The following is a 26,484-nucleotide window of genomic DNA, read 5'->3' on the forward strand; positions in this document are numbered from 1 at the left end:
CCTCGGTCATTCAGCATTTCCAAGGGAGGAGAGGACTGGAGAGAGGAGGTATTAACAGCAGTGACTGGCTGCAGGGCTGACATCCATCACAAGTTCGGAAACTTCCTATACCCTCACCCTCTCCTCACCAGGGACTTCTCCTTTCCCTCTGGTATCACGGTTCAGTCTGCATGAGGAGAGGACAGAGTGAAGGGGTCCTGATGGGGGCTAGCCTGCCCTGAGGTGCTCTCTCCACCACAGGTTACTGGACTAGCAGGAAGAATGGGACATGCTGCATATGTGACCGCTTTGGGGGCATTGCCAAAATCTCCCAGATGCTCTGAGTTCATTCCTCTTTAGAGCTGTGCAGCTGGGAAGTGCAAGGAGAGCGAACTCCATCCAGTGCTATGTGTCTGAGGAGAAAGCCGTCCATGTGGAGCTGCTGGGCTGTGCAAGTGTCAGAAGTGCAGGGAGCAGGCTAAGTGACTCACCTAAACTGGGGAAGGGGGGGGGGGGGTGACAAGTCCTCCAGATGGACAGCAGCACACTGACCACAGGACAACACATGGCTGTGAGAGTATGCTGGACTGACCGCTAATGTAGCGCTGGATGGGGCAGGGGGGCGCCATTACAATGTTGGGGGCACTGGCTGCATTCTCTATGCTCAGCATCATGACCTATGGATACTTGTCCTGGGATAAGGGAAGCCCACACCTGGAGGAGAAGGAGACCCTGCACCTAAATGTGGCTGAAGGGGATGGACGCCAGCCTCATATTGTATTCATTCTGGCCGATGACCAAGGATACAGAGATATTGGGTACCATGGCTCTGAGATCAGTACACCTACACTGGATAAACTGGCATCTGAAGGAGTGAAGCTGGAGAACTACTATGTGCAACCCATCTGCTCTCCATCAAGGAGTCAGTTCATCACTGGGAGGTAAGTGCTAAGACTGTGACAACCCCTAGCACCACTGCAGACTTTCCAGCCTTCCTCTCCCTAGTAATACACTGTGCTGTTATTTGTATAGGTAGACAGCTGCTGTGGAACCACAAGTACCAGCATACCTAGGCAACCTTTAGCCATCTATTTGTAATTAACCCTTACAGAGCCACTGGTTGTTAACTGCCTATATAGACGTTGTGCCATGCTATTGGTAATCTGAGGGGTTGAGACACCATGGCACAATAAAGGTTGACCACATGGTTACACAATAGTTTGCTCTGTTTTGATTCCAGGACACTTGGATACATTGAAAGCATCCTGTTCATATTAATATTAATAAAAGAGAATGGATGCATACATCAATCATGTACAAACAGACATCTCTAGCTATTATATAGCATTGCAACATTCTAGGCTTCTATGCATATGTGGAATGTTAAAGGTAATCTTCTGTAGGGGTACATTGTAGAAACAGTGGTATTTTGCTTAAATCTGCAAGTTCCTCAAACTTTAGACAAATATTACATGTAGAAAATTGGGAGACATGAGAATTGGGTGTGTTGGAGACTCATTCAGTATATAGCATTGTGGAGACAATGTCAAAACTGCTACCTTGTTTTGCTTTAGAAATGTAGATGTGTAAGTGTAACTGGAGTGACCTGGATTTGGCTGGAGTTTGGGGTCTTGAATGTGGCTCACATTTTCAGCTATTTAGACCACACCTCCAAAGTGAAAAAAAATGCCCCCAGATGCTTCCTAAATGCAGAACACGTCCCGGAACCAAAATAAAAACTAAAAAGCGATTTTAATAAATCTGCTCAGCTGTCAGTCCACTCCTTTTTACCATGAAAAAAATTAAAACAAACAAAAAAAATTAACAAAAAATCTATGCTACAGCTGGGACATATGAAATGCAGGATGCAAAGAAAGTTTTGGCAGTGGAAAAACAATACATGGAGCTCGTATGTCAGATCAAACTATGTCAATTCTTTTTACACTGTTTACATCTGCGTCAGAGACTGCGTTACAGATTTTATCATATTTTTTCAGGAAAACAATAGATACCATGATGAAAGTCAGTGGGGTCTGTCAGGGGTCATTGGTATCCATCATATGCATTGCATCTTACATTACATCGTGGATTACACTTTTACTGGAAATAATGAAATAGATGTGGAGAGAGACTTGAATTTATTGAGTTTTGGCTTTTATAGAGCAATGTAAGTAACAGGAGCACCGCCACATTACTCCTTCTTATTAAAAATAATTTCCCTTGGTTTATTTCTTTTCATTACACTTTGGAGCAGGACTTTGTTAGCACATGAGTGTTTCTTTTCCTCCCAGAGAGTAAAGTTTGCAGAGCTGAGCTAGACACTGATTCACCGCTAGATCCCTGCACTTCTGAAAAGGAAACGCTTGCTGCTCAGTATGGTACATGATGAGCTCATTAGCTTTTAGGTAACCCAGTGCAATAAATTACATCTAGTGTCTAGCAATCTGCAGAAATGTCTAGGAGCCAGGGAAGGCTTGACATGAAGAATACCAATCTCAAGATATTTAAGAAGTTTTCTGCTTCAACTCAGCTACAAGTGCAAAGAATATTCTTATTGTTTTTATGCTTAGAAATGAATATAAATACATTATCCATAATGGTTCAACTTTCTTTTATAAATGCTCGGGCTACTAAAAAAAGTTTCATCTGCAGATATTTGATCCAGATGGCAATAACAGGCACTCTTTAAAGAGCATTAATAACACTAGGGGTGTGCAGCACAAAATACATTGGTGTACACCGAAGAGAAGAGGATAGCATAAGATCAAAGTGTTCTTGCCACCTAGGACAGAAAAGCCTAATTTATGCTTCCTCCTTTATGCTTTCTACATCATACTTGGGGCAGACCCTCACTCGCTTATTTGCAAACAATTTAGCACAGATATCAGACAACAGCTATTTAATACTTATGGCCTCCTTAAATTATCACTTACTTTTCCACAAATTCTGAATAAATCAATATATAACAACGTAAGGAGAGTGAGGCACGTATGGGAATAATGATCCTCTTGTCATGGTGTAGTCATGGTAGCTAGTTTTCCATCCAATCTCCCAAACGCCTCAAAGATGGTGCAATGACAAGAAATCCTATAATATGGATAGTGGTTAGGTTTAATACTTGATTCTTCTGCGTCACCCCCTGTGGTGAGGTCTCCCGGGTGATGTTGATGGTGCGGTGCAGGATTAAAGTAGTCAGAAGACAGTGTTAAAGGGGTTGTCCCATGAAAAGCATCCTATCTATACTGCTAGTTTATGTGGATTTAAGACATTTCCTAAATACATTGCTTTATCAAAACTTCTTTGTTTGCCCATCATCTTAATTTATTCACTTCATTGTTGACACTGCGTTTCTATGGCCACTGGGCTTATCTGCTCAGTTCCCAAGTAATGTAGCTGCCTGCTCTCAGGGGGGAGGGAGGGGCTGAGTGCTGGGAGCAGCTCTGAGCTGTGTGTGTCTGACAAGTAACAGAGCTCCTCAGATAGGAGAGGGGGGAGCTCCGGGATTAATGTGCTGTCTATCTTCAGCTTTTCCACTTATCAGTCAGTTTAATTGAATTTGGCTGATAAGGGTTGAGATAAGGAGTCCGGTACCTCTGTATGTAATGCAAGCTGACTCAAATCCAGCTCTGCTACATCAGTTTCCACATCAGCTTTATATTGTGGTAATGCATTTAAAACCAATCCCTCATTACTGACTGCAAACATAGCAGATAGCAGAGCAAGTGAAACCCCGCCCACCAATGTGCCGAGAAATCCAGGAAGTGAAGAGAGCACAGAGCCTGCAGGCAGCAGAACAAGAGTTATGGGAATACCCCTTTAACTTTCAAATAGCTCAGAGATCTTTACTGAAAGCAGTAAGATATGCCATTCCTCAAACAACATGCAAAAACTAAACCAACCATGGAAGTACAGTTTCTTAAAGGGGTTGTGTAGGAATTAGAAAACATGGCTGCACTGTGCTTCTCAGGAAATAACATTATGTCCATAGTTCACATGGTTATGCTGTATCCCAGTCTCATTGTCATGTGACCTATGGACATGATATCCAAAGAATACATGATTCTTGAGTAGAAGAAAACAGTCATGAGTCCTGCACAACCCCTTTAAGGCTTTTGGATTGGAGCAGTGGGTATGAAGCTGGTTCTCCTGTGGGTCAGCAGGTACTAGTTTCTGTCCTTTAATCTTGTGCTTCACCCAAAGTGTGCTCTTTCTTTTTAGTCCCAAAAACTACCTACAATACCCAGATGGCAGGATATAGATGTAGGTGTAATGAAGAGTGACCTGGGCTGAAGGTCAAAAAGACCAAATCGTAGATATGATTCTCTGTGAAAATTCTCCTCAAAGGCTAGCCCCATACATGTGAAAATGTGCAGAGCCTGCTAAAGAGGCATTAACTGTCTAACTGACTTTATCTGCTTAACTCCCTCACAATGCTGCCCAACTCACACTGCCCAACTAGCTGTCTAACTCCCCTAGAGCTGGAGGTGTGTGGAGACTACCTAGACCAGGGGTGCTCACACTTTTTCAGCATGTGAGCTACTTTATAAACTGACCAAGGCAAAAGATCTACTACCCACTTCTTGTGGGCGGGGCCGGGGCGTGTCTGTGGGCGGAGTCAGCACGGAGTGTGAGAGCAGGAGACAGTGGCGTTCTGTGGCCACCCAGGGATCCCCAGTGTCTGCTTTTTCACAGCGCAGGCTGAGAGTTATCTCTGGACACTGGCAGGCTGGGGCTGCAGCAGCCCCGCCTGCCAGTGTCCAGAGATGATTCTCAGCCTGCGCTGTGAACAAGCAGCACCCTGGCTCCCTCCATCCCTAAGAGCGGGGAGCGCGTCATCCCCTGGAGCTGCTGCTGCCGCTGCCTGCAAGTGTCCGGAGTGCTTGTTCACAGCGTAAGCTGAGAGTCGGTTCTCAGCCTGCACTGTGAACAAGCAGACACCGGGGATCCCTGGCTGCATCCTGCGATCGACCCATACGTCCTTTGCGATCGACCTGTAGATTGCGATCGACGTATTGGGCACCCCTGACTTAAACTATCCCAGTCCCCTGCTGTAATGTACCTAGAGCAAGACGTGAGTGGAGCCTACTTAGATTACCTAGACTATCCTGCTGACCAGGAAAAAGGGAAGACAGAGACAGTGATCTCTAAGATGAACCCCCCGCTGCCCCTGCCTACTGGCCTGTCCTGTGCTAAGTGACAGGCGACAACTGGTCGACAAAGCCCTTCCTAGATATACATTGGACACAGAACAAGACAAGACAAACAACACAGAAGAAGGGACAGCAAGCCAAGGGTCAAAGCCAGAGAGACAAAGCAGTTTAAATCAAATCCAAAAGAGTAGTCACAAGGCAAGCCAAAGGTCAGAGGTCAGTAATACAATAATAAGAGATGTTGGAAGCTAGCGAGAACAAAGTCACAGAACAGAGTCAAAAATAGCCAGAAACCTGTGGGGGTGATGACCAGTATGTAGGAAGTCCAGGACATGCCCCAGACCTGATTGGTAGACAGGCTGTCAATCACACAGACAAGGCTAAGATTAACTATTTGAAGGACAGAGGGAAACAAGGTGCAGGAGATGGCTGGGGGGGGGGGGTAAATCAATTATAGAGGATAGATAATAGAACAGTGTTCATACAGAGCAAAAAAAAACTCTGAGCAAAGACTCAAACTGAACATGCATCCTGCGCCGCAGCATGCACGCGGAGAGTGGCTCAGAGGCCCGAACAGGCAGAGACGTTACACTCAGCCTTCTGCTGGAATGTACTAAATTTGATGGGAAGTTCTGTATTAGAGATGAGCGAACACTGTTCGGATCAGCCGATCCGAACAGCACGCTCCCATAGAAATGAATGGAAGCACCTGTGACGCTGACTTTGCCGGCAGCCGGCGTCACAGGTGCTTCCATTCATTTCTATGGGAGCGTGCTGTTCGGATCGGCTGATCATCTCTATTCTTTATGTTTAAAGTTACAATGCTATAGTCTTACAATTAAAGTAATATAAACATGAATTAGTGACCAATATCAGTAGTTTTGTCAGTTTAAAGTGCAAAATTGACACAAAATCTTCTAATACCATAATAAAATTCTAAATAACCATTTCAGTAGTGTCCTAATGGGACACTACAAATAATACAAGAAAATATAAGAGACTTTGTAATATTTGTAATATCAAGTAAAATGCTTCTTTCTCTACATCTCCTGCCCATTTCTCCTGTATAGTCAGGGAAAAGTTTCCTTACATTTAAGTCAGTTCTCAGCCAAGAAAGCTTTTGTTTTGTTTATCCTGTGGCTTTGCAAAAGCAGTGTATGCGCTACATGTGAATAAAGCCTGAACTTGTGTACAATCCAGTGTCTGTGTCCCTGTTTCCTGCACTGCTACAAGCATCTACCTGAGCGATTCCCCACACCTCCCAATAGAGCTCTATTGGGAGGCTTTTTTTGGAGGCTGATTTTGAGGCAGATTCAGTGTCAAAATCAGCGCCAAAGAACTCAGTGTGTACTGACCCTAACAGATTTCTCAATCACCATGTGACAGTCACTGGTGTAAAATACCTAGGATGTACTAACTAATTGAAATAAACATAAAAGCTCTGGGCTTCTGTACCTGACATATTGGACATGTTGGTACATTAGATAGAATGTTACAACAGAAGCCCTCTTCTCACAACAATCGGGGTGTAATACTCTATACTCTCGGAACAAAGAGCTTCCACCAGTTAGGCTGTGTTCACATCTATAAATCAAAGATCTATGTCTAGCGTGCTCACCATTGTATGCTACCAACATATGCTATCATACAGCTTTACTGTGGCTTAGGTCAACCATTGGTCACAATAGTTCATTGAGAGTATACTATGCTTTATGCTTTGTATGGGCTAAAACATCTACAGAAAAGATATGTGGTGGTACAACTCAACAGAGGGAAGAAGAAGAAGAAGACTACCTTTGTGTTGGTATAGTATATGCCAGGAGACCATTTTTCCTATGGCTACATTCTCCATGAGAGTTTTTCTGGATCATACTCCAAACTTATTCACATAAGAAGATGTCAACAGAGCTTTAGATTCCATTTAGATGAATTTTATAAGATGTATGCAAATGAGTCATCCCCCAGAATTCAGTGGAAAGATTTGATACATGTTATAGCTTAAGGATGTATTAGTCATTTGATCAATTAGCTGGACCACGGAATCTGACCATGTATGAACCTCATGATGGCTGAATCACTAATGTTCTCATGTCTTCAGTCTTCTGTGAATTTGGCAAATAGTGTGACTTTTACTATTTTCACCACGTGCATTTCCATCTAATCTCGTAAAACTGTAAAAGGTCACTGAAATAGCTTTTTTGTAGTAAAATCAGGAACATGTGGACATATTATTTTCTGCTCAAAGCTAGCAAATAAGAGCATATGCATAAACATAATGTACTCTGTAACTGGAACTTTTTCCATTTCAAGAGCCTATCACCTACAAAGTTTTTATTACTGTACCATACAATACAGTGGACTGCACCAAGTATAAGTGTCATATTGCCCATATTAACCAGTATGGTCCCATATTGTATTCTTCCAGTAGAGTGTAAAAATACTAAACTTTATTGTAGATAATTAGATTTTATATGCAGAGAGTATATATGAAAATCAGGATTGGTGATCACATCAGCGTATTTTTGGTTTGTGCGATGTCTTTGTCTACAACAGACTATACACAGGTAACACAGGTCAATACCCCAAGTCACTGCGTGGAAAAAACTGCAGAATGAATGCGATCGTCTCCAGCTGTCTTCAAGTCCGTCTACTGCGCAGTCATAGGGACCTTCACACAACTGAAAAATCATCAGTTTCTTGCAGATTCATCCTGGACAATTTTTTATATTTCTATGTGAACTTAACATTGCAACAATTAATACACACATACATTTTTGGCTGCTGTGAAAACGCAGCTGATAAGAATTCTGTGTTTTACATTACCAGCAAAGTGAATGAGATTACATTTCATCTCATCCCCAAAAACACACACATTTCTGAAAAGTCACTATTAGTTGCAGAATTGTGATCCGAGAAGTAAAGTAAGAAGAAGTAAACAGAGAAGAAAATACAACAAAAATCTTAGTGAAAAATGCTCCTGAGAAAATATTGCAGCATTTTTTTTTTTACTGCACTCCGCAGTGTGGGGCCTTAGGCCGGGTTCACACGGAGTATTTTGGCTCGTGATTTGGTACGTAGACGCCGTGGGAGCTATTGCGGATCGTATACGCGGCGCTATTTTGCGGCCGCCACAAAATCACGGACGCAAAATAACGCCGCGTATATGGTACCGGCTCCCATTGAAAACAATAGGAACATAGGCTTATATCTTGGTATTTGTCGGCATGATTTAGATCTAGATTTAGAATTGTGTAAGATATTGTGATGCTACTTGCTCGTGTAAATTTATCATCAAGTATGCACATGTCATGCATATATTCCAGAACAGACTGTGCTGTATTGGTGAATTTGGCACATGTAACCATGCTGCACTGATCTGACCACTAGTATCCATAATGTCCCACACAATATTTTAAAGTTCTGGATTATAAACTACTGTATAGGAGGGGGCGGAGTGCAGGGGGCGGGTCGGAGTGAAGGGGGCGTGGCTTATCGGCATTAGCAGGCAGGGAGAAGACCTGCTCTCTGCCTGAGCGTGAGGAAAGGCCGCTGGAGTAGCGCTGCTCTAGCGGCCTTCCCAATCCACTGCTCAGTGCTAAGCCAGTCCAGGACAGCTTGTCCTGGACTAGCTTAGGTAAGCAAAAATGCCGCCCTCCCCTGGCATAGCGCTGCCTGAAGCGGTCACTTCAGGTCGCCTCATGGGAGGTGTGGCGCTGACTGTATATTCAAAAGCAACAGATGAGCAGCTGGATATGACTTTTACACAATAGGTTTATTGCAGACATTTCTTCACCCTAAGAACTCCGTACAGCTGTTTGAGTTTGTTTTTACATCATTTGAATGCATTCACAGTTATAGTAATTTCTGCAAGAAGTTTGCAATGTGTGAACTTAGGCTAAGGTTGAGGACACCTAGGCAGTAATGGCAGTGGATTAGCTATCTTAAACTCAACAGAGACTAACCCACTGCAACATACAACAGCATAGTAGATGCAAAAGTTGAAAGCTGTGGGAGACATGCAGCTATTCTTGCAGGTGATCTCTTGGTTCTCAAAAATCCCAGACCGCACTTTCAGTGTATTATTTGTGGGCTCTTTCTCTTTCCATCTTCCCCTTTCTTTTGGGGTTTCTCAGGGCTCAGTCCTCTGCTCATTGCTTTCTTCCTCTGCACAGCCCCTATTGGACAAAAAAAAATCACCAGATTTGGCTATAGGTACCATCTTTACAGGGCCGTTTTAACACATTGGTGTACTCTGTGCAAGGGTTTCATAAGTGCACCCCCCCCCCCCCATTACCATCATCAAGAAATACATGACCTGCACAAATTCTAAATTCCCCTAGTTGGCCCCCACATAGTATAAAACCCATTAGTGGCTAATACCTCCCTAGTTGCCCCATAATGCATAATGTCTTCCAAGTTGCTCCCACATTTTCATGTTCCCCTCCAGGTTGCCCCCAAAGATTCATATCCCCACCTCCTGGTTGCCCCCACAGTGTCATGTACTCCCCCAAGTTTCCCTCACACTGTTATGTCTGCCTCTGGTTGCCCCCACAGTGTCATGCCCCCCCCCCCGTTCCCCCCACAGTATCATGTCCCCCTACCTCCCAGGTTGCCACCACAGTATATCCCCTACAGTGTCATGTCCCCCTAAGATTGTCCCCATAGTATCATGTCCCCCCAGGTTGCCTCCATAGTATCATGTCCTTAACCCACAGGATGCCCCCACAATATGTCCCCTACGGTGTCATGTCCCCGTCCCCCCCCCCCCAAGATTTCTTCCACAGTTTCATGCCCTCCACTGTATATAATCAAAGAAAAGAAGCAAACCATAATACTCACCTTTCCCCATTCGCCCGTTCACTCGTGTCTCTGGTCCCAGAGTCTTCAAGGAACAACAGGCACGATGTAAGTGACATCACTACATTGCGCCTCCTGCTCCTAGGACACCGGGAGCAAAGACAGAGGCCGGGTGGTGAAGCAGTGAGTAGACAGATCTAGATTTCATTACTGTCTGCAACTTATTGGTGTCCGGAGGGTGCAGACCAGACCCGCTGCCCTGGACAGTCCTGCTCTCCAAAGGGGGCCCTTGCTACCTTAGTGCCTGGTGCAAGTGCAATGTTGGCCCTATGGTTAAGGCGGCCCTGCAACTTTATACACCATCCAACTATATACTTTCAAAGTAACATGCTGCTGAATTTGATGCAAAACTTTCTGTGACTGAAAATCATTCCTAAATATTTGAATGGGGTTGTCCCATCCCCACAGTGCTCTGAACTGCTCACTTGCATATGGATTGAAATGTTAATACTTTTCACACATAAAAAGGTACATTTACTAGATCACCAGCAGCCCCTACATCAGTATATGTGTTTAGAAGCCATTTTGGTTGTTAATTCCATTAAGCATTTAAAGCATTTTTTTAAACATTTTAGGTTTCTAAAAAAAAAATGGATTTTATTGTTTTAGCAAAAGAAGTGCATGAAAGCACAAGTACCACAATATGAAAGATGTAGGTTACACAGAACCTGCAAATGAAACATAATATGACAAGGAGGCAGTGGGAGCGGGATGAGAAAAATAGTTGGGGGAGAGAAAGAGTAAGAGTAGTAGGTAGAACTCATGTAACAACCTTCCTTCCACTATATGCTTGAGAGTATTGGCTATTACTTCAAGAACATCATCCTAAACTCTTTATATCCCTTATTGTGATAACTTTACAAGAACTGGCAGGTCAGACTGTTCACTTCTGATCTCTAACATCCTGTACACATGTACTCGTTCATGTACTCTATGATGTGACATATTATATTTTACTGGAAAGCTTACCATGTGCTGACTTCAGCTCACTGTCAGTTTGGCAGGTATGTGCTCTAGTGCCAGAGATTTTGGTGCGGTTAGTTTCGGTTACCAATATCAGTGTACCGTCAGAGGGGTCGGTCTCACAGGTGTAAGACAGTTAGGAATACCCTCCTATACAGTATAGGCCTATATACAGTAAGTGTACCATCAGAGGGCACAGCCCAGTGATAATGTGAGGCCGGCCTCTCTGGCAGTACAGTGATATTGGTAGAGCTGAAGCTAATAACACCAGTATCTCTGGCATTGGGGCACATACCTGAAAACTGACAGTGTGATTCATTCTTTGCACCAGTATATAGTATGCCACATTGCATAGGACATAATACCTTATAATACGATAATAAGAATCATCCTACATCATAGACGAAGGACTACTTCATCCTTCATCTTTACTTATCTCTACTTATTGTGAGGTTAGATGGACACGTAACAAATAACCGCTGGACATCACTACTTCCCACAGGACTTGGGACCAATTTATACACTGCCCATTGATTTTGTTGATTATGTGGACTGTATCTTAAATTGGCAAAATGATGCGATCATTAATGTAGGTTTTCCATGTAGAATTCATTATTCTAAGGAATTAATGTTGTTTAATAAAAAAGAAAGAAATACTATAGCAACCAACGTTAATGGAGATTAAAATGGAAAATTAGAAAAAAATGTCTCTGCCAAAGTTTTCATTTCCCTTTAGAGACCTCTTAATAATAATAATTGTTTTCATTAATAAATATTCTAAACTTGTATTTTGTCTTTTTGTGGTTTGACACGTATGATAGTACAACCTTTTTATTACACGTTTCCTTTATGATACATGTTAGCCAAAAAAGGACTGAATGTACTACACACGGAAGCCTGCCAACACATTCTAACAGACTGTCCTCATAGTCCACAATGTCAAGCCAGAAGTAATTCATGTTGTGTGGTCTGATATTTTGGCACCTGTTCTGCTATGTGTCAGGGGACTGGTTACTTAGATTCCAGAGATGGAACTTACTTGTTCCTCTACAAACTCCAACAAGCTGTTGAGAATTTGAAGATTGACAGGACTTTACTCTGACGTAGGAACTATCTCAGTTTTGGCAAAAAAAAAAAAAAAAAAAACTAACACAAATGGCAAATGCGCTACACCACACTGCAAACTGGATCTGTGCCTAAAAAAAAATCTAAAAATTCATACACATAATGCATTAAAAATATATTCAAGATGAAATGTTTATATTTTTTATTAAATATATATTGCATTTACTTTACTCAAGAGCTGTGGACTCCAAACTGTGCACCCTGCTATTGTAAACTACAGTTCACAATAACTGGAGGACCAAAGCATGGATTCCTCTAACCATAACTATTGAAGGGGGATCTTAGGATCTGGACATCCCCTCAACCCTGTCTAAGCCTCTCAACTCTGCCAGGTCAGTCCTCTCTGCACCAAGCTGATGAGATGCAAGAACATCGAAACAGCTGTCCTTGGCTGAGAGACTGTACCTGGTAAAATCCCAACATCATTGCAAACAAAGGCCTCTGAGAAGGTCGGCATGATGTTAAAGGGATCGCCCTCTATTGGTTTGCTTGACTGAGACTCTGTCTTCCTAATTACATCATGGAAGGTAGACTTGCACATCCTCAGTGAGCGCCCTCTATTGGTGTGCATACTTGAGGCACTGGTTTCCTAATTACATCATGGAAGTCAGATTTGCATATTCTTCCCATGTTCTTTTTCAACTAGTAATACAAAACAGAAGCAATAAATACTGCTGTGTAGTACCAAATATTAAAACAAAATTGTTTATAGTAATAGGTATATGGATATATCCATGGTGGTCTGTAGCTGAGAAGGGGTTAGTGCAAGGATCCCTGGTGGCCTAGGCAGTTGAAATTGGTTATTATCAGCTTTCTTGAAGACCTATCATACCATCCCTGGTGTCAGCATCACGAAATCTAAGTCAAAGAAGGGGGTCTATGCATGTGTACATGCATGTTGTCTACCTAGTATCAGTGGTGTGTGACCATACAGCTCCATCATGTACATTTTAATAAGAATGCGTTAGCGCTACTAAGTTTATGGTGTGCACAGAGTTGGAACAAGGTAAACAATGTAGAGTGCTCACACATATCACACAGCGTATGTGAGTAGGTCTATGTAGGCCACCATTATTCTGATCCTTGAAAACCCTCTTAGGTCGGGGCCCCTCGCAATGTAAATGATCCGATTTTGCAGTGGCGGAAAAGCTGCGTCAGAAACCATGTTTTATAGTACTTGCAAAGTGGATGGGATTTTGGCTAATCAATGGACTATCATTTTTATTGTACTTCCTCCATTGAATCTTTTCATAAGGAAAACATTTTAAAGAGTTATCTCACATTCCTAGGATACAGTAATATTGATAAATATACCATATTATTTGTGCCCTAATCCAAATCAGCTGCATAGTCTGCAGGCTGGTGGTTGATGATGTTCCATCTGCCATGCGTCATCTTCTTGGTACCATTCTCATTTATTTTATTTTTGTGTACCTTTATTTTCTTTACATGCTCTTTTGTCTGCCAAAGAAAACTGATTACATATTTATAACTATTGCATCTTTAGTAAAATGTAAATTCTCCTCATTAAAGCCTTGCAATCCTCTGCTTTTCTTCTGATGTATATTCATATTCATGTATTCATCTGATTTCCAAAATTCATCCCTATGACTACAGGTATTTTTCAACTCACAATTCAACAGAATATTCTCTTTAAAATTTTTATCTGCCAAAATAAAGCTGAAAATATTATTTTACTTTTAAAATCTTAAAATATCATTTGTAATGTAAAATGCACCATTTTTTTGTCATGGCGTCTCCGCCGAAGACAAAACGCTGCTTTTTCACAATATGGAGCCCTGGTCTAAACGTGTCATCTGGGATTTATCCTAAAGATAGGGCATCAGTTAATAAGTTATCAATTATTAAAGGCATCCTATCATTAAAACTCAATTTTTTGTCCCTAGCACGTCAGAATAGCCTTAAGAAAGGCTATTCTTCTTTTTTCTCTGGTAAAAATCCCAGTTTTCGTCAATATGCCTATCAGTTCTCTCGCAGCACTGGGGGTGGGCCCCAGCGCTCAAACAGCATTGGGGCGTCCCCAATGCTGCAAGTGAACTCTCCAGCGCTGCCTCCACCTTCTTCAGGAATGGTCTCTCTTTGTGGCTTCAAACTTCAAAGCCGACTACGCATGCCTGCTGGCAAAAAGAAAATGGCCGCTTACACAGTATTGTAAGCTGCCGTTTGAAGCCACCGCCGGAAGAAGACACGATGAGAGCCCATTCCTGAAGAAGATGGAGGCGGCGCTGGAGAGTTCTCTCACAGCATTGTGGACGTCCCCAGTGCTGCAAGAGAACTCATTTGCATACCGACAAAAACCGGGATTTCTACCGAATGAGTGGAGAAGGCATCTAAAGGTAGCAGAAGAGTTACCTTCTTTAAGGCTATTCCTACATGTTAGGGACAAAAAATTGAGTTTTAATGATAGGATCCCTTTAAGCCTGAACCCTTTCTGCTAAGGCCCCATGTTGTGCTGTGCTGCAGAAAGGAGATTTCTTGATTCTCATCTTACACATTTCAGAAAAAAGGAGCTGTGGAGAAGCTGCGTCTTCAAAAAAAAGTATGTTCAGCTTGAAAATTTTAGCTGCAGAATCAATAGCAGAATCAACACAGTATTTTACAGTTACTATGGAATTTAGCGAATCTCATCCACTCATTGCAGAAAATTATGTGCTGCGGAAATGCTGCAAACTCAAAAACCGTTGTGGCTATTTTACATCACAGCATGTCAATTATACACTGGCGGTTTCCTGATAGGTAAAATAGAACCTCTGCAGAATATCTGCGAAGAGCGCTGCAGGAAAAATTGTGATTGATCATTTTATTGCGCAGCACTTTTTTGCTGTGGCTCACTACTGTATGTGAGGCCTTAGCTTTAGATAGAAAAGAGTTTGGTTTTTTGTAAACAACATTTACCATAATTTATCAGATTAAGGCTGGGTTCACATCTGTGTCGAAGTCTATGTTTGTGACTCCATTGCACAGACTGTCCAAAACCGGCAGATAAAAAAAAGTCCCCTGTGGACCCAGATAATAGAGAGCCCGATGCTTGTCCAACATAACGTGAGCCATAAAATTGAGTACAAAGTTTGCATCAAATGTATCAGATACTTTTTTTTTTTTTTTCGTAAATCTTATTTTATTTGAATTTTTTTTTTTTACAATTTTTACATATATAAGAGAATAAGCATTATCTCAGACTGAAGATCAGATTCTTTTATTGCCTCCCTCTTATCTCTTCTTATCTTATCTTATTGCATTTATTATTTTTTTTTCTCCATAAACCACCATGAAATCACAAAAAAAGTTGGTAAACATTCCTGAATACTCTCAGTAATATTCAGTAGCGTGTCTTGACTATAGGGGTATGATTGTAGTAAAATTAATGTCTGCCAGAAGGTTGGCATGGGGCTTAATATCTCTTTTATGTTCAGGTTGGGTAGCAGCCTGATGGGACTTTTTAATCACTAACCTTGGTTGCAGTATCTACAGATGATCATGGAGATGGTGAAAAGAGACATTGCGCAGGACACAAGATCAATACACCATTAATAAAACTCTAAGGCTGTGTTCATTTTTGGTCAGGAATTTGGTCAGGAAACTGACTCAAAAGCCTGACCAAAAATACACCTCACTATACAGTCCTATGTAATCTTTTTTTTTTTTTTTTGCTACCAGAAAAAATCTGCTACTGGAAAAAAGGATGAACATGTCCATTCTTCAGGCGGATTCCGTCTCAGGAAATTAATGCAAGTCAATGGGAGGCGGAAAAACCGCTAGCGTTTTTGGCAAAAAACGCCTCAAAAAAACGCCAGATGGATTTTCCACCTCCCATTGACTTGCATTGATTTTTTTCACACAGAAACACCTTAAAAATGCTTAAATAATGCTTCAAAAAACGCCTCATGAATTTTCCTGAAGCGGATTTTTCCTGACCAAAAAACTCTGTGTGAACACAACCTTAGGGCCCCTTCACACGGCGTAAGCGCTCGGCTCATTCCGAGCCATACACGCGAGCGCTTCTAAACACTTCCCATTCACTTCAATGGGAGCGCTCGTAAAGCCGGCTTTACGTGTGCTCCCATTGGAGTGAATGGGAAGTGTTTAGAAGCGCTCGCGTGTATGGCTCGGAATGAGCCGAGCGCTTACGCCGTGTGAAGGGGCCCTTAGACAGTACAGGGTGGGTCAAATAAGTGTAACAGATTCCCTTTAATAAAAATGCATAAACATCTTTATGGCTATGCTAATGTGTGAGCCCCATTGCTTGGAGCTTTAGGGCCCGTGCACACGATGTAACGCGATGCTGATTCTGCCACATAAACGCGCATTACACATTGAAATCAATGGGAGGGTTTTTAACCCATTGATTTCAATGTGTAGCATGCGTAAGACGGAACCCATTGAAGTCAATGGGATTCTGTTTTGAAGTGGTGACTCTGACCTGAGTTTAAGTGTCAGAATCATTGCCGCGTTACATCGTTGTATTTTCCTCCCCTTCATCTGCACTAATCACAGTTTCTAAATACTCCGTTTCACTGAATACCTTCCTTCTCTCCATAGACTTAAACAGGCTGGAACTTCTCTTTCCATGTATGGACAAAATTGAATAGTGTATTCAGAAATAATGATCAGTACTGGGGAAGAGGGGACAGAAAAGAGATATTAACTAATATCATCTGTACAATTAATTTATGAAATGTATAACAAATGTTTAGGTACTTTGTAAGGTGAATCCTAATTTTCAGGGGTTTTTTTATGGCAGTCTTTTAATTATGTGTCTTCCATGTATTTCTCTGTATACAAACCACAAGTAACTGTTATCCAAGATCACTGAACACTATTACAGCCTAAACTGAGTGATAACATTGTGCACTAAACACAATGTTCCGACAAAACTATGAGTGTACAGACAAGCCCTTGAAACATTTTTGCAATAAAAATATATGATTTCCATTTGTGCTTTGACCAAAAGTATGATTGTACATACCAAGATATTGCATTTCACTGGGACATTTTTATCATAGTTATATACATAGGAAGGTTCTAAATACCCTAGGGGAAATCATCACCGTTGATATGGTTGCCAGTAAAAGAAAAACAAGTTGAAAGCCATTTTATAAAACACTGAAAATCGGTACACATTTGGTAAAAGTTGCTACCTTTTTATTTTATATGGGATGTTGTACTAACAACTATAAGTGGTCACATCCAGGCTCCAGTTATTGGACATGGCACACAGTGAACAGTCATCTAAATATATTAGACTTGAAGTGAAGTCTAACTTTTGTCACCATAAATTAACTTAAAATATAACATGGGCACTGCCTACAGCTGCCACAAGAGGGAGCTCATTGGCTGTTTTCTGTTTTATTGCTATAACCAATATATGCAGCAACCTCTTAAAGAAGACCTTTATTCACCTCCACCCAATCCAGGTCTTAATATCTGTTAATAAGCACTGATTCTGGTACATTTGGGATTCTTCAAGCAGTCAGTGTTGTTAGTTTTGGTGCCTGATATATTATTTAGACTCTGTACTATCAGGAGGGCGGTGTGAGGAAGGAGCATACAAGGGGTGTAACTCTGAGCTCTGACACTGGCTGCCTCTGATTGGAGCTCTGAGTCACCACCACTGTCTGACACCGCCCTTCTGACATTACAGAGCTTAAATAGCACATCCGGCACCAAAACTAACTATGCTGGAATCAGTGGAGCAGCGCCTATTAACAGATGCTAAGAACTTGAATTACTGAATGTGGTGAAGGGTCCTCTTTAACCCCTTCCAGCTGGAGGAATTTTTCGATTTTCATTTTTGACTCTCCCCCTTCCAAACGCCATAACTTTTTTATTTTTCTGCTCTCAGAGCCATATGGCGTCTTAATGTTTGCAGGACATTATTCAAATTTTTCTTCATGATGTTACCATTAATTATTCTGTATAATATACTGAAAGGCTAGAAAAAATTTCAGAATGGGTGGATTTGAAGAAAAAGTGCATTTGAGCAATTTTCTTACAGGCTTTATTTTTACATAATTCACAATACAGCCTAAATTACATGTCACCTATTTTTTTTTTCTTTTTACTTTTTTTGCGTTTATTATGCAATACATTGGAAAAATCCAGCTTTTTTATTGCAGGCTACATACACAGCTGTCATGGTAATGGGGCGCCGGAGCTTACTCCAAGTGCTGGCAATCCATGGCAGAATGGCGGCGCCACACATTGTCGGTAAAATGGCACCCCGATCAGTTTTGACCAAGGCGCCAGAGTGGTTAACTATGGTGATCAGTGCCCGCACTAGCATTAGCATTAGAGACTCAGCAGCTATGTAAGCTGACGACTGGAGCTGGAAAGAGAGGCTGCTGAAAGATGAGTAAAGTTTTTATGTTTTTATATAGTTATAGGCAGTGCGTAACTAGGAATGGCGGGGCCCCGTGGAGAACTTTTGACATGGCCCCCCCCCTTCCTGACTGACACTAAAGACGTCGACCGAACGACCTACGCCGCATTCCTGCGCGCTCTATTATGCCCCCATCGTGGCTCCTGCATACACCATTATGCCCCATAATGAACACCCATGAACAATTATTCTCTGGGGTTTTTTCAGGCCCCAAAGTATAATAATTGGAGACCCTGAAAGTAACCGCTTTTTAATGCATATAGGTTTCTGTTTCGGGGGTCCCAAGCAGAGTCCGCGAATGTAAACCTGAACGCAGATGTGAACCGGGCCTAAACATCACATTATTTAATACAATTCTAGTATGTATAATGGTAGACATGTATAGAAGCAAATACAGATAGATAGATAGATAGATAGATAGATAGATAGATAGATAGATACTGTGTTGGCCAAAAGTATTGGCACCCCTGCAATTCTTTCAGATAATATTCATATTCTTCCAGAAAATGATTGCAAGCACACATTCTTTGGTATTATTATCTTCATTTAATTTGTCTTCAATGGAAAACCACAAAAAGAATTGTCAAAAAGCCAAATTGGAAATAATTTCACACCAAACATAAAAAGGGGGTGGACAAATGTATTGGCAGTGTTTGAAAAATCATGTGATGCTTCTCTAATTTGTGTAATTAACAGCACCTGTTACTTACCTGAGACACCTAACAGGTGGTGGCAATAACTAAATCACACTTGCAGCCAGTTGAAATGGATTAAGGTTGACTCAACCTCTGTCCTGTGTCCTTGTGTGTACCATATTGAGCATGGAGAAAAGAAAGAAAGCCAAAGAACTGTCTGAGGACTTGAGAAACAAAATTGTGAGGAAGCATGAGCAATCTCAAGGCTACAAGTCCATCTCCAAAGACCTGAATGTTCCTGTGTCTACCATGCACAGTGTCATCAAGAAGTTTAAAGCTCATGGCACTGTGGCAGGAAAAGGCTGCATAGAAAGTTTTAATGAAATTGCAGTTTATGGGAGAAAAAGTCTATGGGAGAAAAACACTTCATAATGTTTGTTATTTAACCCCTTAACGACCAGCCCATAGGGAATCTACGTCGGCACTTGCAGGTCCTTCCTGACTGCCCTATAGGAAAACTACGTCGGGCAGTCAGGGAAGGATTCCCTGTAAGTGCCGACATAATTGGATGGGATTTTAGCTGTATCTAACAGCTAAGACCCCATTCCATAACCCCCCATCGGAGGGGTCTCCGATCGGGGGGTTTTAACCCCTTCAGTTCCGTGATCAAACATGATCACGAAACTGAAGCGATTCCGTGACGGTGCCGGCTGAATCGGCACCCCCCGCGGCGAGATCGAGGGGTGCCGATGTCTCTAACATGGAGCCTGGGGTCTGGCCAGTGACCCCAAGCTCCAAGAGACCCCCAATACCTGGTTGATCCTGCCCGGGGAAGAGGAAGTCAGACGCAGGCAGCCCCTGCGTCTGACTTCCTCTAGACGCTGCAAGACACTGACAGCTGTGTCTTGCAGCGTCTAATAGAGAATTAGTGATGCTTTTATCAAAGCATCACTAATTCAAGTGTCCTAAAGGGACACATGAAAAAGTAAGAGAAAAAAAGTGAAAAATAAATAAATAAAGTGTCTGAGAAAAATGAATAAACTTATAAAGCCCCAAAATTCCCTTTTTTCTATAGAAAATGAATTATATTAAAAAAAAACCTAAAAGTTAATAAAAACAATACATATTTGGTATCGTCGCGTCCGTAACAATCTGAACAATAAAACTGCAACAATATTTAATGTATACGGTGAACATCGGAAAAAAAAAACGGAAAAAACCCGCCGGAAGTAGTGATTTTTCGCCATCTCACCTTACAAAATATGCTATAAAAAGTGATCAAAAAGTCATAATCACCGCACAACAGTACCAATAAAAAGCGCACATTGTCCCGCAAAAAATAAGCCCTCAACCAACACTGTCAACCAAAAAATAAAAATGTTACGCCTCTCAGAAGATGGCGATACAAAAAACATTGATTTATGTCCCTAAATGTGTTTTTATTCTACAGAATTAGTATCGCATTAAAGAATAACATAAATGAGGTATCGCCGTAACCGTACCGACCCGCAGAATAAAGGACACATGTTACTTATACTGTACACTGCATGGCGAAAAATTTAAAAGGTAGAATGCAATGCCAGAATTGATTTTTCTTTAGAAAATCCAGCAAAAAAGAGTTAATAAAATGTATTCAATAAGTTGTAGGCACCCAAACATGGTGTCATTACAAAATGCATCTCATCCCGCAAACAACAAGACCTTATATGGCCACATCACCAGAAAAATAAAGAAAATATAGCATCTAGTAATGTGATGACAAACAACCCCAAAATCGCCAAATCATTAGAACACAACTGGCTGCGGCAGGAAGGGAATATATAAGCTGTGCGAGCGAATATCAGCGGACACCCCAGATTTAGAGCTTATGAGCGAAAAGACACCAGAAGTGACCCCCAGAGTGACTCCCCCAATCATAGGAGCTACTGGGACATAGTAGGGAATTTGGTGTTCCCAATGTCCTCCGCACAGCTTATATATTCCCTCTTCGCCATCCGCCGTGCAGTCACGTCTGGGATACTAATACTCACTACACCCCCTGAGAAATTCTTTGAGGGGTGCAGTTTTCAAAATGGGGTCACTCCTTTGGGGAATCCAATTTTCTGGTACCTTACAGGCTCTACAAACATGACATGGCAGCCAGATACCAAACATTTGAATCTGTACTCCAAAAGCCGCATTGCGCTCCTTCCCTTCTGCGCCCTGCTGTGTACCCCAACTGCAGATTATGCCCCATGTATGACACATGTATGACACTGGTGTACCCGGGATAACGTACGTAATGTCATATGTGGGTATAAACTGATATTAGGGCACAGCCGGACACAGAAGGGAAGAACGGTTATTGGGTTTTTGGAGCACAGACGGTTTGGTTTTTGGATGCCATGACACTTTTGCAGAGCTGAAGCGCCAGTAAAGTGGAATCCCCTGATATGTGACCTTATTTTGGAAACTACACCCCTGAAGGATTTATCCAGGGGTACAGACAGCATTTTTAACCCCCAAATGTTGCTATAACTTATTATCCATAAATGAATACGCAGATGATTGTGAAAGGTGAAAATGACCATTTTTCCAGGAATCTGTCATTTCAGTGCCTAATATGTTGTGCCCGCCTTGTATCAGAGATGAACGCTCTAAAAGCTGTTGTGCCCGGGATACTCGCTTACCACTGTTTGGAGTGTGTATCTCTGCTGACATAAGTCGGGCACAACATATCAGATACTGAAATGGCGAATCTCTGGAAAACTTCATTTTTAACTTCTCATTATCAGCCGCAATTTCATTTCTGGAAACCAAATAAATGCAACACTCAAGGGTTAAAAATGCTCGCTACACCACTTGATAAATCCCATCTGTGGGCTAGTGTCCAAAATGGGGTGACATGTCTGCGGATTCCACTTTATTGGCAATTCAGGGGCTTTGCAAAAGTGATGTCCAAAAACCAAACTGTGCTCCAAAAACCAAAATAGTGCTCCTTCCCTTCTGTGCCCGGCTGTACCCAAACAGCCGATTCTACCCACATATGGCATTAACCCCTTAAGGACCAGGCCATTTTTTGGTTTCGCATTTTCGTTTTTCCCTCCTCACATTTCAAGAGCCATAACTTTTTCATTTTTCAGTTCACAGAGTCACTTGATGGCTTATTGTTTGCGGGACAAATTGTACTTTGTAATGGCATCATTCAATATGCTGTGCAATGTACTGGGAAGCTGGAAAAAAATTCAGAATGAGGTGCAATTGGAGAAAAAATGCATTTGCGCCATTTTCTTATGGGTTTAATTTTTACAGCGTTCACTGTTTGGTACAAATGACATGTTACCTGTGTTCTACGTGTCAGTACGAATGCGGTGATACCAAATTTATATAGTATTTGAAATGTTTTGATACTTTTAAAAAAATGATAAACTTTGCAAAATAGAAAAAAAAATTTGTGTCATCATGTTCTAACACCTGTAACTTTTTCATATTTCCATGTATGGAGCTGGTTGTGGTGTCTTTTTATGCGGGACAAGATGACGTTTCTATTGATACCATTTGGGGAAAGATCTGATGGTTTGATCACTTTTTATTCAATTTTTTATAGGAGGCAAAGTGTTGAAAAAAACGCTTTTTGGCTGTTTTTATTTTTTTTGCCGCTACGCCGTTCGCAGTACGGGATAAATGTTTTAATATTCTAATAGTTCGGGCATTTTGGAGCGCGGGGATACCTAATATGTTTATGTTTAATGTTCTTTAATTACTTTTATAGCTAATCTAGGGAAAGGGGGGTGATTTGAACTTTTATATTTTTTTTATTTTTTTAATACTTTTAAAAACTTTTTTTTTTCTTCTGTTACATTTATGATCAGACCCCTTAGGTACCTTGAAACCTAGGGGGTCTGATCGCTCATACTATTCACTGCAATACTACAGTATTGCAGTGAATAGGAAAATCGCAGCACTTCTATTAGACGATGCCTCTGGCATCGTCTAATAGATCTAGTGCAGAGACAAGCCTGGAAGCCTTCAATAGGCTTCCGGCTGTCATAGCAACCGATCACCGCCCTCATGTGACGTTCAGGAGGGCGGCGATCGGGGAAACATGGCGGCGCCCATGCCGCCTGCGCTGTTTACACGCTGCGGTCGCGTTTGACCGCAGTGTGTAAAGGGTTAACAGCAGCGATCGGCTCGGGCACCGACCGCTGCTGTTATTGGCAGGTCCTGGCTGTATTATACAGCCGGCATCTGCCGTGTATGGAGCGACATATATATATAATTTTCTGCCCCTCGGGATGGCCCCTTAATAGTTTTAGGAGTGTAGGTCTCTGACAACACAAAGTGGGTGCAACGTATTGGGCACCGAGATGGCAGATTTCTTTAAAAATTTCAATTTTCATTTTGTACATTAATTTTTGGGAAGCATTTTTAGGCTCAAAATGATAATACCCCTTGATACATTCCTTGATGGGTGTAGTTTTTAAAATGGGGTCACATCTGAGGACTTTCCATTGTATTGGTACTTTAGGGGCTCAGCTAATGCGACATGGCACCTGAAAACTATTCCAGCAATATCTGCCCTCCAAAAGCCAAATAGCGCTCTTCCCATTCTAAGCCCCACCATGTCCCCATACAGCAGATTATGGCCACATATGGGGTATTGCCGTGTTCAGGAGAAATTGCTTTTTCTCTTTTAACCCCTTGTGAAAATGAAAACTTTGGGGATAAAGGGACATTTTAGTAATTTTTAACCTACACATCCCAAGGTTAGTAAAATCTGTGAAATGGCTATAGGGTCAAAATGCTCACTATACCCCTCAATGAATACCTTAAGGGGTCTAGTTTATAAAATGGGGTCATTTATGGGGGTTTTCAATTGTTTTGGTAACTCAAATCTTGTTTGAATATGCAATGGGCCTGAAATATCTGCAAGCAAAATTTGTGTCTTGAAATCCAGTTGGTGCTCCCTTCTTTTTGGGCCCTACCGTGCGTCCGTACATAGGATTAAGGCCACAAAGTGTACATTTTTGAACACGGGAGAAATGGGGCCATCTATTTTGGGGTGTTTTTCTTTATTTTCATGCCTTGTGTGCAAAAAAACTGCCTTTAAAATGACTCTTTTGTGTAAAAAAAATATGAGAATTTTTTGTTTGACGCAAATTCTTTTAAAACCTATGGGGTCAAAATACTCACTATACCCCTCAATGAATACCTCAAGGGGTCTAGTTTATAAAATGGTGTCATTTATGGGGGTTTTCAATTATTTTGGTAACTCAAATCTTGTTTAAATGAGCAATGGGCCTGAAACATTTAGAAGCAAAAATTGTGTCTTGAAATCCAGTTGGTGCTCCCTTCTTTTTGGGCCCTACCGTGCGTCCGTACATAGGATTAAGGCCACAAAGTGTAATTTTTTGAACACAGGAGAAATGGGGTCATCTATTTTGGGGTGTTTTTCTTCATTTTCATGTGTTATGTGCAAAAAAACTGGCTATAAAATGACACTTGTGTAAAAAGTATGATTTTTTTTTTGTTTGACGCACATTTTCTCAAAACTTATGGTGTCAAAGTACTCTCTATACCCCTCAATGAGTACCCTAAGGGGTCTAGTTTATAAAATGGGGTCATTTATGGGGGGTTTTCAATTGCTTTGGTAACTCGAATCTTGTTTGAATGTGCAATGGGCCTAAAATATCTGCAAGCAAAATTTGTGCTTTGAAATCCAATTGGCCCTCCTTACCTCTTAGGCCCTACTATATGTGCGTACATAGGACTAAGGCCACAAAATGGACATATTTTAACACGGGAGAAGTGGGGTGATATATTTTGGGGTGTGTTTCTTCTTTTTGATGTGTTGTGTGCAAAAAAACTGGCTTTAAAATGACATATATTTGAAGAAAATGAAAATGTCATTTTTTCATCATTTGTAATAATTCTTGCAAAACAATATTTATTTGATCAAAATGCTCACTGTACCCCTCAAAGAATACCTGAAGGGGTCTAGTTTTCCAAATTGGGTCATTTAATGGGAGGTTCTGTCATTATTCCACCAATTCCTGTCTGCAAACAGAGCTTGGTACAGGAAAAAATGACAAACTCAAAATTTCCAAAATTTGCTTATAAACTTGATAAACTTGTAAATTGTCTAAGTTACTCAAATATGCTAAAATTATTTCAAATATGCTTGAAACACAAAAGGAACATTTGGAAGTATATAACTACTAACTTTTTTGCCCTGTATTATTGTGTATATGTGAGATATCGCAGCTAAAAATGGAAAACATTGAAAAATTTTCAAAATTTTCAGCATTTGCGAGTTTTTAAATAAATTTACGCAAGTTATATCAGTCTAATTTTACCTTCTCAGTAAAGTACAACATGTCACGAAAAAACAAAATCAGAATCGCTTGGATGCGCTATACTGTTACAGAATTATTCACTGATAAAGTCACACAGGGCAAATTTCCAAAATTTGGCTTGGTCATTAAGGTCCAAAATAGGCTGGTCACTAAGGGGTTAAACAATAAATAATAAAAAATAATGTATTACAACTTTAAAACCGCACACCATAACTAAATGCAATATATATGTATTAAGTTACTCAACATTATATGAAGATTAACCCTAAATATAAACTGTAAAACAGGAGTCTCAAACTTGCGGCCCGCGGGCCAACTGTGGCCCGTGGGACGATAGATTGCGGCCACGCGCAGCTCCCTGCATGTCCCGCTATGTCCCTTTAGTCAGTGTTTTACTTAAACTTTTCTCCGATCACTCCCCCGCTCTTATAACAGCAATAGAACGTGATGGGTGATCAGTGGAAAGCTAGTACTACTGAAGTTTAAAACTCAAGGACCTGTGTGTGACGTCAGACGTCACGTGACTAGGGAGGCGTGTCTTAGTGTGTCGGCCGGAAGATGAAGAGATGTAGTACTGAGAGGAATGTGAGATGCAGAGTGGAGTGTGTGTGTGTCAGTAACCTAGGGGCAGAGATGGAGGGGGGGACATGAAACTGGGGCCAGAAATGAGGGGGAGCATGAAAATGGGGACAGATGGAGGGGGGACATAAAATGGGGCAAATGAAGGGGGATATCAAACTGGGGGAGAAATGGTGGGGGGAGATGAAACTGGGGGTAGATGAAGGGGGCACTTAAACTGGGGACAACTAGAGGGGGAATTAAACCGTGGGAGTAGCTGGAGGGGGACCTGTCTGCTTGTCCCCAGTTTATTGTCACCATACAGCTACCCCTACGGTTTAATGTCCGCTTCTAGCCTCCTGAGTTTAATGTCCCCCTCTAGTTGCCCCCAGTTTAATGTCCCACTTCAGCTGCCATTAATTTATTGCCCCCCTCCAACTACCCCCACTGTTTTATGTTTCCCTTCCAGCTGCTCCAGTTTC

At 41.5% G+C, this 26,484-nt stretch overlaps 1 protein-coding gene across 1 annotated transcript in view; it reads left to right on the top strand.

Annotated features, from left to right (window-relative positions):
- The first annotated feature begins 222 nt into the window (after nucleotides 1–222).
- ARSJ (arylsulfatase family member J) overlaps nucleotides 223–26,484 on the top strand; it is a 67,238-nt gene continuing 40,976 nt past the window's right edge. The window contains exon 1 of the mRNA XM_075286755.1: nucleotides 223–920. Within this exon, the coding sequence (XP_075142856.1) occupies nucleotides 589–920 (332 nt within the window). The 5' untranslated portion in view covers nucleotides 223–588. The remainder of the gene's footprint in view (nucleotides 921–26,484) is intronic.

The sequence above is a fragment of the Leptodactylus fuscus genome, chromosome 1 (genome assembly GCF_031893055.1).
Source record: "Leptodactylus fuscus isolate aLepFus1 chromosome 1, aLepFus1.hap2, whole genome shotgun sequence".
Classification (NCBI taxonomy): Eukaryota; Metazoa; Chordata; class Amphibia; order Anura; family Leptodactylidae; genus Leptodactylus; species Leptodactylus fuscus.